We start from the raw sequence: 16,148 nt of genomic DNA, 5'->3' as shown, positions 1-16,148 counted from the left end.
TTCTGCTTCCTGTTCTGGTTCCGAGGTAGAGCTGCGGAGGTGCTGCGGGCTGATGAAATGTCCCCCTCACGGACTTTTTTAGAGGTCTTCGGCTCCCCCTGGAAACAGCTGAGAGCAGCTGATCCTTGGAGCTCATCCAGCAGGAGGAGACGAAGCCTCGACCAGTTTGAGCGTTTCTGCTGGAATTTGGGGATCAGCCGCTGGATGTTTGGAATAGCAGGAGTGAAGCGAAGCCTGTAAGTTGGGATTCAAACTCATACACGACAAATCTGTTCCGCCATCCCAGCGCTACGTTCCTGAGAGACCCAGGAGAAGGTTGGAGCATTCTGCCTCCGTCCCAGTGGAGCCGCGCAAGTGCACTGAGGTGAAAGGAGGTTCAAAATTTATCCTCCTCTCCAAATGTAGGAGTCTGCTGCAGTGACCTTTGACCTCTGAGATGGGGTTAGCTCATCCAACCCAACAGCATAAGGCTTTTGATGAGGGTGAAATGAGACCAGGTGACCTTTTTGTGAGTTTTCACCCTTCTTCTGAAGGTCGGATGCAGATTTACTGGTCACCAGTTTACAAAGCCTCGTCCCAGCCCTGGTCTACTGGTGGTGATCCATTTTCCCTCTCAGAAAATCCCTTTGGAAGGTATTTATGCGCCCGACTCAGATCTTTTTCCTATAATTGGTCCCTGGGTGGCCGTGGTGCGGAGGACGGAAGATAAATATGTTCTGTTTTCCCTCACAGGAAACAGGCGGACAGAACAACACTTATCTTCACTAATCCATTATCCACCTCTGCATCTGGCCCGGCTGGGCCTCCATACGTCTTCATTTGGACCTTTCAGCCGGACCGATCGCACACTTGAACTTCCAAACATCACACACGTACACAAACATGCCCATGAGACAAAGGAACCAGGAATCTCACTGACAACAAACTACAACATTAAATAAATCTAGTGCTAGTTGCTAATGCTACTTGTGCCATGCTAGCATATTGATACAGGAACTACCAAAAGAAGACGTGTTGTAGTTTCAATAAGTGGGCATGCCGGTTGTGTTGAAGGTGGATATAACAATTTAGAAGCTTTTTAGAAAAAATCAACTACGCAAACTTAACAGTTCAGATATTTGAAGTTTGTTAGCCTGTAGATAAAAATCACCTGGTGTTTCTGTGTGTCGTCTGCTGTGGGAGCAGGAACAGGGGCCCGGGGGGGTGGGGGGGTCGCCCTCAGCCCTCAGGTCCGTCACTTTAAATGATAAAGCTGGGTCGACTCTCCTGACGTAGACGTGGTGGAGGGGGGGGGGGGGGGGGGGGGGAGGGCTGTTATGGAGAAGTACTTCAAACACAGCGGCGGAATGTCCAACATAGTAATTCGACCATATTCCCATCGTCGCCTCCTGGAGGGTGAAACACGGCCGCGTCATCGGGGACGGCGGACGGCAGCCGTCCATCTCTGAGGAGGAAAACAGGCCAAAATAGTTCCTTCAATCTGTTTGTTTCTCAACCTGTTCATCTTAAAGTGTCAGGAGCTTTTTATACTCTGCTCATTTCAAACACTATTTTGTTTAGAAAACAGGATTTGGGAGTTTATGTCTATATTTTTATACCTATATGTACATCTTAAAGCCATTAACCTCACACTGGGGGTGTGGAAATAGTCAGAAACAAAACAAGACAACAAAATCCTCTTTTATTGTGTTTGCTCTGACTCGCTGCTGCTGTCTCTTCTGTGCACAGCAGAAAAATGTTTGAAGGCAGGAAACAGGTGCAACCTAAATAGCTAACCTCCGGAGTTCTGGCCATCTCCGGGATGTGAGGAATCTGAATCTCAGACATGCCCTGAAGACAGGTAGGAGGGAGAGGCGTTCAGTCATGTGGACATACGGGGATCATCGGGGAGAGGACGCGATGTGTAAATTTGTCCCTGTCGGCAGTCGCAGAGGGGTTCAGAAATAGTGCCACTGTCAGATGAGCTCCTCAAAAAGCAGAAATTTAAAAACATAACGATGCGCACAAGAGGTTCTGGTCAGGCTGGAGCCCCGTGGACCCCCCAGGACCGCAGATCAGGACAGGAACCGAGACTCCAGCCTCGTTCGCTGATGTTCAGGTTCCTGTCTGCTAGTCCCACCTTCACTATAAAGCAGGACCCTGATGTTGGCAATCAGTACCTCCCTGTGTGTGTGTGTGTGTGTGTGTGTGTGTGTGTGTGTGTGTGTGTGTGTGTGTGTGTGTGTGTGTGTGTGTGTGTGTGTGTCCCCTAGGATGGACTGGTGACCCGTCCAGGGTGTGTTGAGTTTTAAGGCCTTTGACATGTTTTTAACAGTCTTACAGATTGGACCTTTTTGGACCAGTTTGGACCTTTTCTAAACAGGAAATGCAGACAGAAATAAGACCGGGCTGGAGGACGTGCTCTTAGCTCCACAGTGGTGGTTTGGTCGATGCCGGTTGGCACGCGCCTCCCGGTAGTTCCGGCCTTGTTTATACCCACTTATGTATTAATAGATTACAGTAACTCTTCAGGACGCAGCTCAGGTATCAGCGATGATGTACAGAGTCCCGAACTCAAGCTCAAAAAGGCTTGGGCTTGGAATCCAGCGGCCATCAGGCATCCTGTCAGCGTTGGCTGGTTGGAAGTGTCTCCTCCCGCTGCGCTCACTTCCCCGTCTGCCTGCCTCGGATGACAGCGTCAGCTAAAAGCCTGAAATGTAACAACGTGGGGCCAAATGGAAGTGCCAGCTTAGAAGAGATATAAACTGTCCCATGCCACTCCGCGCTGAGTGATGCAGCGACAAGTGTGCTGAATCTGGGGGGGCCGTGGTCACAAAGGGGTCGGTGACATAAGCAGCAAAGCACGAGGGCACTAAATATCACCGCAGCCTCGTCGATCACATGCCTCAGTGGCGAGATTGACCTGCTTGGATTGCTGACATGGGAGGTGTTTGTTGATGTGTGATGAGGTGCAACATGCAGACATGTGCGCCGGCTGGAATTCATCATCGTGTGAGTGTCGCGGTGCCGCACCGAGGCCACCTCCCCCAACCTCCCCCAACCTCCCTCAACCTCCCCGGCCCCTTCGCTACTTTTCATCTCCTTCTTCCCAATAGTGGGGCTGTGGAAACAGTAGGGTTGACATTTGACCTTTGCGTTGGCCAGGAGGTTTGAAAACACAACCATATTAGCAAATAAAATGTGTCACATTTTGTCTAATTAACACATGATTAAGTGAACAGAAGCTAAACTCCAAGCAGCGATTAGCGCTTCAATTGCACTATAGGTTCCCTTTGTTGGTGCTCAAATATTTTTTCTGGGAAACTGAAAGCTAAATATGAATTAAAAACTTGTTATATTTTCCACATGATGATTACAGAGTGTGATTATAATGTAGGCATTTAAAGTAAGTGGATTCCTCAGCCTGTTTTAAGGCGCCTCTTTCAGAGATGTTTCGGCTCTGCCGCCAGGGGGCAGTATTTATTCATTTATAGTTCAGGCTTCCTGATCTCGCTATAAAGCCTTTTGTAAACAATGGAAATATAATATTATCGACTGCAATCACATATCAAAAGACACTTAATGTTTGCTTAATGCACGTAGTAAAAGACATTAATTTTAAAATCATATCAGTACCCCAACGTAACGCACCGATTCACGATATTTATTTATATCTATTTTTTCTTTGTCTCCTCACAGTTTTTGCTGCCACGAAGTCCAAGACGTATTTCTGTATTTGGTGTTTGCCTACACGCACGGCCTTTTGTTTTAGTGAGTTTTGACAATAGAAAAGAGGCTAATCCAATAAATTCATTATAATCCTGAATGCAGATGCTGGTCATGTGTTTGTGCTGTGAATCAAACAACCAGCCCGATTTTCAATTATATATTTCCCGATTTTTATTTTTATTTTTAAATTCACGGCGTTTAAACGAGAACACAAAATCGTGGTTTCGCGGGAAATGTTATATTTGCCTTTATGAGCGTCAATAAATGAATGGTACATAAATTAATAACTGATAAAATATTAATATTAAGAACAACTAGCACAATCAGATCATCCGCGTGAGTGTGGTGGGATTTATTTAAGTTAAAACAACATTAAAACAAGATTCTGAAATGCTAGTAATAATTAAAAAAATTTTTTGATGGTCTTAACACTGCTTTTAAATGCTGAATTCAAACCATATTAAAAGTATATGGATATTGTTAAATTAAAACAATGACTTAATAAATACAAATAAATATGAACATTTATATTTTTTGTTTTTTTATGAACCATTTTAGTTTCTATTAAAAAAAATTCAATCAAAACAGGAAGGCTGAAAATAAATCTATTTTATTGTCAATGCATTCAACATGATTAGATAAACTATCAAGTAGTAAATTTCGCAAAAGGAATAAACACAGAAACTGTTCCCCACTGACACAAAATATGACACTTTGTATTTCAAATTAAACAAATCATTTACAATAGACTGCATCTTAAATCGATATTATCTCATATTACATGCACTCTTAATCATAGTCTGACAATAATCCCAGTTTGTGTCTATGAGCATGAAAAACAAAAACCAGATTGAAATCATGATGAGTGACTACATTTGAATTTATAGGATATAAAATACAACTTACTGTACATTTAGACATATTTAAATCTTCCCTTATGTTAAGTGTCTCATAAATAGATTCATTTGGAGTCAAAACTCATTTGCATACACCCAAAACAGGACATTATGTACAGAAGAGCCAAAATAAAAAAAAAAGAACAAAAGAGTTATCAAAGTGAAAACAAGTGCAAGGTGAAATCGGGGGGGTATCTTTACGTTTTATCTCCACGGACGACTTAAATCCACGCGTGGTCGCGCTCTGTGCGAGTCAGTTATGGGAGGTCATGTGACGTGACAGGTGATGCCTCTCCCGGAAGGACTCGTTACAAATGGGGCATTTGAGCTTCTCCTCGCGCCGCCGCTTGACCAGGGGCTCCATGGCGAACTCCTTTTTGTGGTGCGACCGCATGTGGTAAACCAAGTCCGAGGTCATGCGGAAGGAGGCATTGCATTTGGCACACCAGTTCTGGGCGGGCAGGCACAGAGAGGTGAAGGATGGCGGCAGGAGCGTGAGCGCCGAGGGCATCTGGAGCTGGATGGGCCCCGAGTTCTTCGGCCAGAAGGCGGTGGCGTAGACAAAGGGGTTCTGCTTGGCCATGCCACCCGGCACGGGGCAGTTGGCCCCCAGTTCCGCGCCCTGCAGCTTGGCGGCGAGGTGGTCGGCCTGGTAGAGCCTGCTGGAGGAGATGGTGTCGCCCATTGCCGGGTGGCAGTCCAGCAGCTTGGGAGGCATCACCAGCGGTGAGATCTGGGAGAAAGAGGAGCGGGAAGGCTGGCTGAAGGCGCTCTTCCTCTCACCGCTGCTGCTGTCGCTCTGCTGGCCGACAGAGGTGAAGGCGCTGCCTATGGTGGAGATCTGAGGCGGCTGCGTCTCTGACAGCACCTGCCTGATGTTCAGGTGCTTCTCCACCGGGTTGCCGGTGGGACGTCCGCCATCTTTGTTCTCGGAATTGGAACTCTGGAGGTTTTTCTTGAGGTTCTGGGGGGACTTCTTCACCTCGGTGAAGGCGCTGCGTTTGCCTTCGCCGAGCTGCGTGGAGCCTGTTGGAGAGAAGGACCTGTGGTTCTCCTCCAGGCCGTAAGCTCCTCTGTAGTTCTGCGCAGATGTGGCTAGCTCATCTTTAGATTTGGAATGTGGAAGCGGTTGCCTGTCCTCTATCTCCGAGAACTTCCTCTTCCCAGAGCTCTCGCTGCAGATTTCGGCCTCCCTATCGCTGGGCGGGCTAGTGCGGTTGTTCTCCAGATCCCGGGCCAGGTTGTGAAAGTCTGTGGATGGTTTGTTACTATCCTGAGGGCTACCAAAGACCTCTGAGCGGCCCAGCTTTGGGCTGGTCCTCGTGGGGGTCGCGTTGGGTCGCTCCGCGCTGCCATCTTTGACGGATTCCTCCTCAGGACCCGTGAGGTTCTGCAGTCTCTTGGTGCAACGGAACCGAAGGTGGGCCAAGAAGGGAAACTCAAACTGGAACCGCTGGCTGCAGTCTGGACAGGAGTGGTGAGATGAGCCTGGCAGGAGAAGAGAGATCAGTCACGATGAACAACACATGTTCTTCAGGTCTTCGGAAAAAAACTGAGTCCATTTTCTCACCTTTGCTCTTGACGGGAGCTCGGCTGGAGCTGAGCAGCAGCAGGTCGATGAGGTCTTTGCCGTACCAGACTAGCAGCTCCTCGTCCTTCTCAATCCGGCGCAGAGAGCGGTAGAAAAGCTGCCCGTTCTTCACGTAGGCCTCCAGGTTCTGCTCCTCTTTGTCCCGGGCTGACTGGACGAGCCGCAGCCACATCAGACCCTCCGAGGTGCTGTTGGCCGCCGAGGTGTCCACCTGTGGGGGGACCAGAGCCATTACGATGAGACACACCAACGAATAAAATGCATTCAAATACAGGAAAACTATTTATTTTAAAAAATAATGAGATGTTTCATTCATGAAAAATAATACAGAAGACAGGGGATAATGACAATATGAGAATTTTTAAAAATTATTTTAACAACCACAGAAGAGGATTGAGGAAGAAAAGAAATAGCTTTTTTATTTTTTAAATCAATTCATAAAAAGACAACAATAACCTTTTTAAAAAAAAAAAATACTCTGTAACAATTTAAGATCTATTTAATGCCTTTATCATCTTGTGTTTAGGAAAATCTCGGGATATGCCTGCTCATTTTTAGGATGCGCGACAAGAAAATTATTCTGATTCGTGGTTCTCAATTTAATTGCGCACCGTACTCTTAAATGTAAGCACCAGGGATTACTTTAAATAAAACCAATTTAAACGGATAAAGAGGAGCAAAGGAGCCTCTTACCCTGAAGATGTAGGGGGCTGTGCGTTTGTCGGTGGACTTGAGCGCGATGAAGGCGATGCTGTCGTACAGCGACGTGTGGCTCAACACGCAGGGCCCGAAAATGGCGTTTTCCGGGATGTCACACGTGGTGTAGACGCTCGTAAAAATGTCGGTGAGACACTGCTGGACGGCCTTGGCGTCTCCATCCCACACCAACTTCTGAGAGCTGGACTCCTCCATTTCACACTGCGGGGACAGGAGAGCAACCGTCAGTTAAGGGCCGCGTTCTCTTTATTTTCTCATAAACGTTCCATGGAAATAGAAAATAAATAGTTGTTGAAAATCTTTTCATTTACTCGAATTGTCCCTGCAAATAAATCCGAGGCAGAGTGGGGTAAAATCTGTCGAAGGCGCCATTTGGGGCCTGATTTTCCAGGCTTTCCAATTAATTAATATGTCATTTATACAAAAAAAACTCTTAAAGTCCCAATTACTACAATAATCGTCCTTATTATTGTTGGGTGTGTAAATAATTGTATTTCTGCAGTTTTTAGCAGCAGGTTGCACTTTTCTTTGCTGCGGGTCGAGTTGTTGCATCTTCTGCAACGTTTTCCAGCCTCATCTTAGTGTCCACAATAAAAGCTCTCAAGGTGCGTGTCCAGTGGAGACAGCATGTCCAATGGGTTTCAAGTGGACTGTCAAAGTCAGTGATTTCACGTCAGCCAGCCTTCCTCTCCCTCTACAAGCGGCAGCGTATGCCGCCTCATTAGCATAATCCGCCACGTTCCCCTCTGAGACTGTAATTAAAGCAGCAGGACCGGTTAATTATTTCTTTTCTCCCCTTTTCTAACCTCTGAATGTGTCCCTCTTTCACGCCCTTCGCTCCTCCCGCACGCCGTTAAAGAGGCAACAACGAGGCCGCGGCGCGCAAAACTGCACCTGACGCGCCGCGGCTCGGAAATAAATGAGGGGAAGTGGACACAAAAAGGACGATTTAGAGGCTCTCATTGCCTCCGGATCGGCTCTAATCGGTCTTCCCTAATTGCTGAAATAATGACACAGAATATTGTTGCACCTCATTTTTCCCCTTATTTATAATTTTCTAATTTATTAGATTTATTTTCTAGTGCTTTTATACAAGATTAAAAAAATGTTGATTTTTCTGCGATATAATAAGATTCAAGCTTTCAGGTGAAAATTATTACGAAATTAAATGTTTTTGGGTTCCCACCCGGAAGTAACCGCAGATTTGCGACAGTGATGACACGCGGGGAAAAGATGAACTATGACCCCCCCCAAAAGTGTGTGTTGTTTTGTGATTGCACTCTACAATATTTGTCTTTTTAAGCTGCTAAATTTAAACGCCAAACCCGGTTTTATCTCATGGTTTTCATTTTTCTGCGATGAGGTTTCATAACTTCATGAGAACAGATCGGTTCTCTGGAGAAGCATTCGCGCACGGTGCATGTGGGGAACCTCTCCAAACCCGGCTGTGGGCCGATATTTTCCCCGGAAACCTCATTTTAATTCGAGGATTAGAGATGAACAACACCGGCAAACAAGAGAGATTAAAAACTAGCAGGAATCGTGATGACTGATCCCCATTAAAGATCCGGCCGGAACAAAAAGGATTCCCGCATCCAGGATCCGAGGGAAACCAGCCTGCCTCCTGTTTAAAGCCGCTGCGGGTGGGGTGGAGGGTGTGCGTGTCGTGGGGCTGTTTTAACACCCATCTGCTCTATCGGTGAAGGGCAGAAACCTCTTAAATCAGAGGCTGAATGGCGCGTTTTGTCCGCAGCGCATCTGCTTTCTCCCCTTGCGTCGCTCCCAGGATGTGCGCGTAAAACCAAACCCGAAACCTTCCCCCTCCTCTCAGAAAAAACTACATCCGAAAGCCAAACACAGCTCAGACTCACCTTTTTCTCCGCAGATATGGGGGGGAACAATAATCCACAAATTCAGTTGTGGGCGTCGCTGCGGATAATAAAAAATAAAAGCCCGTTTGCACCAAAATGAAACCACAAGCCCCGAAAACAAGCGGGGCGACGGTGATGGAGACGGTGATGCGCTCCTGCAGGCTGCTCCGTGCTGTCAGCGCATCTCTTCCCCCGGTGAAAGTGACAGTGCAGCTGATACTCTGTGGAAGTGACCAGGCGGGGTAGAGAGAGCTGATAAAGAGAGAGAGAGAGAGGGGATGGAGAGAATGGAGAGAGAAAGAGAGGCGTGCAGATGGGGCCCGATGCTCTGGCTGACTGGCACATCGACACACACTTTTTGTTTGCGGCACATAATCTACCCAATGAGGCGTGTCACTCTCCGTCTCCTCCCTTTAACTCTTCACTGGCCGACTGTCATTTGATGCGATTTATGGACAAGCAGACGGATGAGAACTCCCCCCCCACCACCCCCGCCCCAGAACAGACCCCCACCCCCCCATTATTATTGTAATTTTAATCACAATAGTTGGTGCTTGTAAGAGTCAGGTGCTATTAAAAGTCAAATGCATTATTAGCAGTATAGTTAGAATAATTTTTATAATTAAAGCAAATCTTTCCAGTCCGGGTTAATTCCAAGACTGCTGTATTTAATGTAGTTTGGCGGACTTGGCCCCCACTATCTCTGCCTCGGAGAGGCGGCCACAGCGGCTGTGGATGCCGGGGAAGGTTCCTCTCCAGGCCGCTGCCGCTGTGCGTGCGCGTGTACTGTGTTCGGGCTCATTTAGGGGGCGCCAGTGTATAATTTGCATCGAGGCTGACACTTTTGGAGTGACAGGAGAGGATAATCCAGGTCAGGTGACGAGGAAACTACTTTTATGTTTGCAAGTAGCACATTTTTGAACAAATTCAGGCCTTCATAAAATCTGATTGTTGTCAGATTAGGAGTGAGTGAAAGGCTTAAAAGTGACTGAGCGAACGTGATTGTGTGCTAAAATTATTTTTTCACATGACAAATGAGCTGTAAAAAGAGGATTGTTAAGACTTTGATAGTGAATCGAGTGCTTTTCTATTTTATGAAGATTAAAACATTTTAAAAATCAACAATGGCCATTTTAACTATAAAGGTGTCTTAAACAAAATAAATGACTGAAGGATGAAGCAAGTGATTAATCTGATTAAACTTCCATTATAAAATCAGTGCTTTAATTATTTCTTCATTTTAGATTTGATAAAAAAATAAAGCTTTTATATTTACAATTAAAACGGGAAAAATTGGTGAAGATGACCTGATTATTTTGTCTAAAAGGTGTAAAATTGAGTGGAAAAAATTAATTACATTTTTGTCTGAAGTTAAAAAAATAAACACTTTGAATATCATGTTTGGATTCCTGTAATCTTTATATTTGCCTGCTTCTGTCTTGTTGAAGGTTTTCAAACAGGCGTGATGGAATGCTTGAATTAAGAGATTAAAGAGATTCGAAGAAATTGTTGAAGTTCAAACCTTGTGGAGAATCGGGCGCACGGATCGCAGCTTTCTGGAAGTTTGAGCTCAGTCGATGCTTCAGACTGTAAAAATTCCATCTGCTTCTGAAATGTATTGAAAGAAATTTGAAATTTTATATGAGGCTAATTTCATCCACGTGTGTCTGCAATGTTTTGTTTTTTTAATTTAAAGATTTTCTTTTTTAGATCTTTGACTTTTTCAAGTTTTTCTGCTCCTGTCTGTTGTAATCTGTGTGTGTGTGTGTGTGTGTGTGTGTGTGCGTGTGTGTGTGTGTGTGGTGCGCACACGCGTGTGTGTGTGTCTTTCTCAGTCAATACCTGTCCCGAGGTCACCAGAAGTACGAAAACAATGGAAATAAAACAACAAGCTTTTCAGATGCATCTGATGCTGAAATTTATTTTGATTTATTTTTGATAGTAATGGTTCTGTGATTTGATCATGATTAAAGCCCTGAGACGACACCTCAAAGCAGTTAAAATCAAATCTGTGGGTGGGATGTTGTGGAAAACAGTGTTTCGACCCTTTAATCCCAAGAACCTTAATCCCTAATGTATATTCTGCACTGTCATCTTTACCACCCAGGATTAGCATCAGCTACCAACGTCCTAAATGCTACATTACTGTAGAAGTGGGCGTGGTCCCATGAGATTGAAATTGAACTGAATTGAATTAACATATCTGAAAAAGGAAGGAACAGAGACATGACTAAAAGATGAAAACCTACACCGTCACCATCAACAGTCGGTGTTCTTGTCGTGCATTAACCAGCTGATGTTCCCATCAGGTGGGATTACCAGTTCAGCGAGTCCTGCCTGACAAACACTGTTGCCCGCAACACGATTCATTTACCTTCATCACAAAACATCTTGTGGGAACGTTCTTGTGAGTAAGAGCCTCCCCAGTTTCTGACAGAATCCTGTTTTTGTCATCACGAGCCAAAAGGCCTGTCTGAATATTAATCAGGAAAAACCCAAATAACTCTTAAATCAAACTTTTGCTTTGATCTATTCCTCACAGTAAAAGAAAAAGTATTTTAAAAAAAACCCAAAACATTTCCTAGCTTGATTTCTGGTCACTGTCAACACATCTCATCAAATATTAGACGTGTTTCCTGCGTTGGCAAAGAAAAAAGGAGGGGGAAAAGGGAGATTAATGCATTGGTCTTTGATGTATAAAGACACTGGAGGAAACCACGTTCACCCATCAAAGTTGTCGGCTTTGATAGTGTTGGCAGTTATTGTTCCCAACGAAGCTGTTTAATAAATCCAAGGATGGGAGCATGATTTTTTAAAGGATCACACACACACACACACACACACACACACACCAACAGATTCACCTTTGCTTTGAGCACAATAGTGACAGCTCGTCAGGGAAAAGTGTGAGGGAAACAACAGAATTACTTTATTTAGTCAGCTGATTTATTTATTCTTTTACATTGTGTTCTTTCCAATTATACATTATGTAGTTTTATCGTCCCTGTCAGTGTCTGGACCAGATATGTTCACATATAGCAGATATTTTAATTGGAAATCTCTTGTCCTTGTTTAGAATATGCCAGAAATGGTGTTTTCTACATCCAGGAATGATCCCTGTACCTCTAATAATGAGGTGTTTCTGAGGTGTTTCACCTTTTCTTCTTTTAAAAGTGATTGTAAAGACTCTTGATGCTGCAGATAGAGAGGAAAAATGATGGGATGATCCTTATGATGAGGAGAGGAGAGGAGAGGAGAGGAGGAGGAGAGGAGAGGAGAGGAGAGGAGAGGAGAGGAGAGGAGAGGATCAAAAGTTATGGTTATAGTTTGTGAGCATAACTGGTTAAACTGGTTTAAGAAACTGGTTAGGCAGAGAGAAGGAAGAAAGAATATATGTAAACTGGAGTCAGACAGCCTAAATGGACAGATAGATCTGTCTGTCTGTCTGTCTGTCTGTCTGTCTGTCTGTCTGTCTGTCCGTCCGTCCGTCCGTCCGTCCGTCCGTCGTCCGTCCGATGAATGTTAAATATTAACAAGACTTCTTCATGAAGGACCTCTGTAATGGGGATAATTTCTACATTTATCTTTAAATTAACACAACTCTTTAATCCCTCTGCTGTGTGTTCAAGAAGCTTGTGGTGGACAGCTAAAAAAACACAAAAGCTGAGGAAGATGGAGGAAAAAACACAAACTGGAATGAATGGGGGGCAAAACGGGAAGGAATGAATTAATAATGAGCCGCTTTTATACCGGATCCAGCGATTATACAAATGGGGGAAACGGCCAAAAAATATTCTGTATGGCATATGGCACTTCAGCTGCCATATGTGCCAGTTTTCACAAAAATTGGCAATGACATTTATGATGGTCAGTGGTAACTGCCAAAAACACAGCGAGCTCTGAACAGAGGGAGGGAGAGAGGGAGAGAGAGAGGGAAGGAGGAAGAGGAGAGGAGAGGAGAGGAGAGGAGAGGAGAGAGGAGAGGAGGAGGGGAGGGGAGGGGAGAGGAGAGGAGAGGAGAGGAGAGGAGAGGAGAGGAGAGGAGAGGAGAGGAGAGGAGAGGAGAGGAGAGGAGAGGAGAGCTGGTGTGCAGGTTTGATTGAGAGCAGATCTGATCTCAGTGCTCAAATCCTAATTTCTGGAGATTAAATCTTCATATTACACACATGATCTGCATAATCTGGACAGGAGATCTGTCTATTCTTCTGCACAAGAAGACGTTTCTTTAGACATGGCTCACACAGACCGCAGGGCTCCCAGATCCACCTCTGACCTGCCCTCCTTTTGATGGCTTTTTTTCTGATGTAGATCCTTTTTGTCTCTTTGTTGCTCAGTCTTCTTGGACCCGTCCTGGCACCAATAACAGTGATTACTGTGGGAGGGGTCCAAAGGGGACACGACTCAACGACACAATTTGCATCCCTCTCCCAGAATTTTTTCATGTTCGCTGCTTTCAGGACCTTCAAACAAACTCAGCACAAGCCAACTTTCCCCTCTATGGGTCCAAAAGTAAAGTGACATAAACATTTCCACCCATCTGAGGTTGCCTGTCCCAGAAAGTGGGAGGAGCCAGGGAAGGAGCCTTTTCCAAACCTGTGTCACCTCACCCTCACAAGCTGCCAGAAAAGCAGCCGAGCTAAGGCCTGTTTTGGGTTCCTCTGGCCTCAGCCCTTCCTGCCTCGACACAAACACACACAGCTGCTGCTTTTAGTGAGAATTCACAGGAAAAGGTTGATGTGAAGAGAAGATGCAGATGACAATTGATGGGGGCTACCTTGAGGAGAGTCTGTCAACACTATCAGGGCCAACCGCACCCCCCTTCCCCTTCCCCGAACCAGCCTTGGAGAATAGAAGAGCGGAGCTAAAAGCAAACACACGACCGCATCCTGCTGGGACGCCGTCGGCCAGTCGAGCGTGGTGTGTGGCAGCGGCGAGGCCTCGCTTTAAAGCAAACAGTGGGACACAGCTGCCGAGTGGAGGGCGTTTGAGGATGCGGCCGTGCTTGGGGAGGCGCAGACCCTCACACTCCCAGCACAGGGACGCGTCCGCGTTCCATAAGTGCATCAAAGTTTCATCTGAACGGCACAAAGACGCACGGAAACAGAAAAAGACCACGGGGGGAGGCTGAGGTTGGGAAGGGGGGGGAGGGGGGGGGCTGCAGACACTAAAGCAGTGAGAACAAGAATCAAAAAGCCACACAGAACCTTCTTCAGAACCGGTCCCAAGAGGGATAAAGTTTCATTTAATAATGATTTCATCTTACAGCTACGGAAGCAAATTAAAAGTAAAATCCCATGTATTATTTTCAACATTTTAATTTAGTTTAGTTTGATTTAAGTTGCAACAGGGCCGTAAAGACGCGTTAGACTCGTCTGACTGACTGCTATGAAATGATGACTGCTCGTCCTTCACATCCTCCATATTGCTGCACCACCATATGGCTGGCTGTATTTGCATGGTGGCATCAATCACAAAAGATAATAAATCCTTCTGGACCTCCAGCGATGCCTGGTATGCAGCTGAAGTCAGGGGGGCGCCACCATCTTTGGACGTGGCAACAGTCACCAGGGGTCCTTTAACTTCTGACCTCAGATGACATGGATGACCATGTCAGGCCATAATCACTTTGAAGCTTTTTCTTCTTACAGACATTAAGTCGAGCAAAGGACCCACCGCTGATGTGTGAACCCCGGGTTTTAACAAAGTGCCGCATTGCCCCCGGCACTGTTTTCCTCACACTGGCTCAGGGGTCACGCACTCTGGCTTCATCGACCTCATTTTTGTCATGTCAGGGTCGAGCAGACCGCATTGTCCTCTAAATTACACGTGGGGGGGGGGGGCGGATCACAGCAGATTTGTCCCACAACACCAACATCATCATCTCTTCTGCTCCCGAGGGAACCTCCTAATTCCCTCCATGATCTCCTCCCGTTGTCCTTGGAGCCTGGCTCGAGCCACCAGGCTTCTTTTGTCTTATGTGGTTTTGGGACCAGGATGAGGTTTACTCGACCAAAGAAACATGTTCTTGGGACTCCTGCCAGGATACAGGATGGGCCGTGCACATACTCTTAATTGGTCTCATATTCTTGGCTTCAAGTGAAAGAGAATGTGCAAATGAGTGCAATGGAACACCTCTGCAATCCGATCCTGATTGTTTTATAAGAAATGCAGCCAGAATAAAGAGACGATTCAGTGAGGGAGCCCGCCACTGGTGCAGGAGGCTTCCAAATTTCAGGTGCAAATGAAGCAATCTGCTGTAATTGCAGTGGTGATGGATGAGCCTCTCACTGGAGTTCAGAAAGCTGAGGGGGCATCCAGGCAAATCCACTCAAACTGCCCGAGGAAGTTGGAGCAAAAGAGTTCCGAAGCAACAAATGTGTCAAAGCTAAGCCAAGTATGTGAGCCATTCAGTCGCTTGTCCCGGCTCGAATCTAATCGCCCACACATGCACACACACCTCCCCTCCCCTTTGTGCTTGAGTGACGCTGGGTGTTAAGCTAACGTGACTTGGAGCTCAGGCACTGCAGCTCAACGTCCTGCTAAATATTGCTGAGATTGGCCCGGGTTTACTGGTATTGTAACTGCGCCCATTTAATCCTGCAGCCTCGAACCGCACATCCCCAGCACTCATTACTGTCACAGTCCTTTAAGATTAGATTAGCGACCCTTTGGAAATTAGAGGCTGACCAGAGAAGGAGGCTACAATGATTGCCAGGAGGGATGAGGAGGGTTATCGCCCACCATCCATCCAAATCTCTTATGTTCCCTTTGGGAAACCGGACGCCGTGGCCTGAGCTCATGTCATCCGATGTGGCCGGTAATCGCATTAAAAGTTCACACAGTGGTGGGAGATGGCGTTAAAACGGTGCTGCCCTTAAAGGGATCACAGTGCGGCTCTCTGTTGTACATTACATGGATGTGACCGGGGGGCTGAAATGGAGCTTGTTAGCCGATGGTCACATGGACACTCGTGGACCGATCTGGAGAAGTCTTCAACAGAAGATACATCCGCCAGCTCAATGGTGAATGTATCTGACAGCGTCAAACTTTGGAATAAAAAGCCTACGACTGCATTGGTCTCCACGGTATTCTGTTGGCTTTCATGGATATGCTTTGATACAAAATCCGGCATCTCTGAAGAGGTTCTATCTACCATTGGTGTCCAGATCTACGGCGTACCACAGAATCATCTTTACTTAATGTAAAGCTTTTCTCCTCATGTCATTTGTTTACCCAAAGACATCTCCTGCTCCTGCCCCAGAAGGCATTCAGAAACTTTGAGTTTTAAACTGTGTTTTCCTCCATATATCACCTCGCACATGGAGCTCATTGGACCTCTGATTCCTCTGCTGATTTTTGCTGTGG

At 46.0% G+C, this 16,148-nt stretch overlaps 1 protein-coding gene across 2 annotated transcripts; it reads right to left on the bottom strand.

The window, feature by feature from the left end:
• Positions 1 to 4,302: 4,302 nt before the first annotated feature.
• On the bottom strand, positions 4,303 to 9,132 carry prdm8b (PR domain containing 8b). 2 transcript variants are annotated; one of them, XM_057033764.1, is made up of 4 exons: positions 8,784 to 9,132; positions 6,889 to 7,113; positions 6,175 to 6,406; positions 4,303 to 6,092 (listed from the first exon to the last, which is right to left on the bottom strand). In XM_057033764.1, exons 2-4 carry the CDS (start codon positions 7,105 to 7,107, stop codon positions 4,858 to 4,860), a joined length of 1,686 nt encoding a protein of 561 aa, XP_056889744.1. In that variant the 5' UTR covers positions 7,108 to 7,113; positions 8,784 to 9,132; the 3' UTR covers positions 4,303 to 4,857. The 2 variants fall into 2 exon arrangements, with proteins under 2 accessions (XP_056889744.1, XP_056889745.1); XM_057033765.1 differs by lacking the exon at positions 8,784 to 9,132 and adding an exon at positions 7,224 to 7,844.
• Between the last annotated feature and the right edge of the window lie 7,016 nt (positions 9,133 to 16,148).

The sequence above is a fragment of the Takifugu flavidus genome, chromosome 5 (genome assembly GCF_003711565.1).
Source record: "Takifugu flavidus isolate HTHZ2018 chromosome 5, ASM371156v2, whole genome shotgun sequence".
In the NCBI taxonomy this organism is placed as follows: domain Eukaryota; kingdom Metazoa; phylum Chordata; class Actinopteri; order Tetraodontiformes; family Tetraodontidae; genus Takifugu; species Takifugu flavidus.
This window is presented reverse-complemented; position numbering and strand designations above follow the sequence as displayed.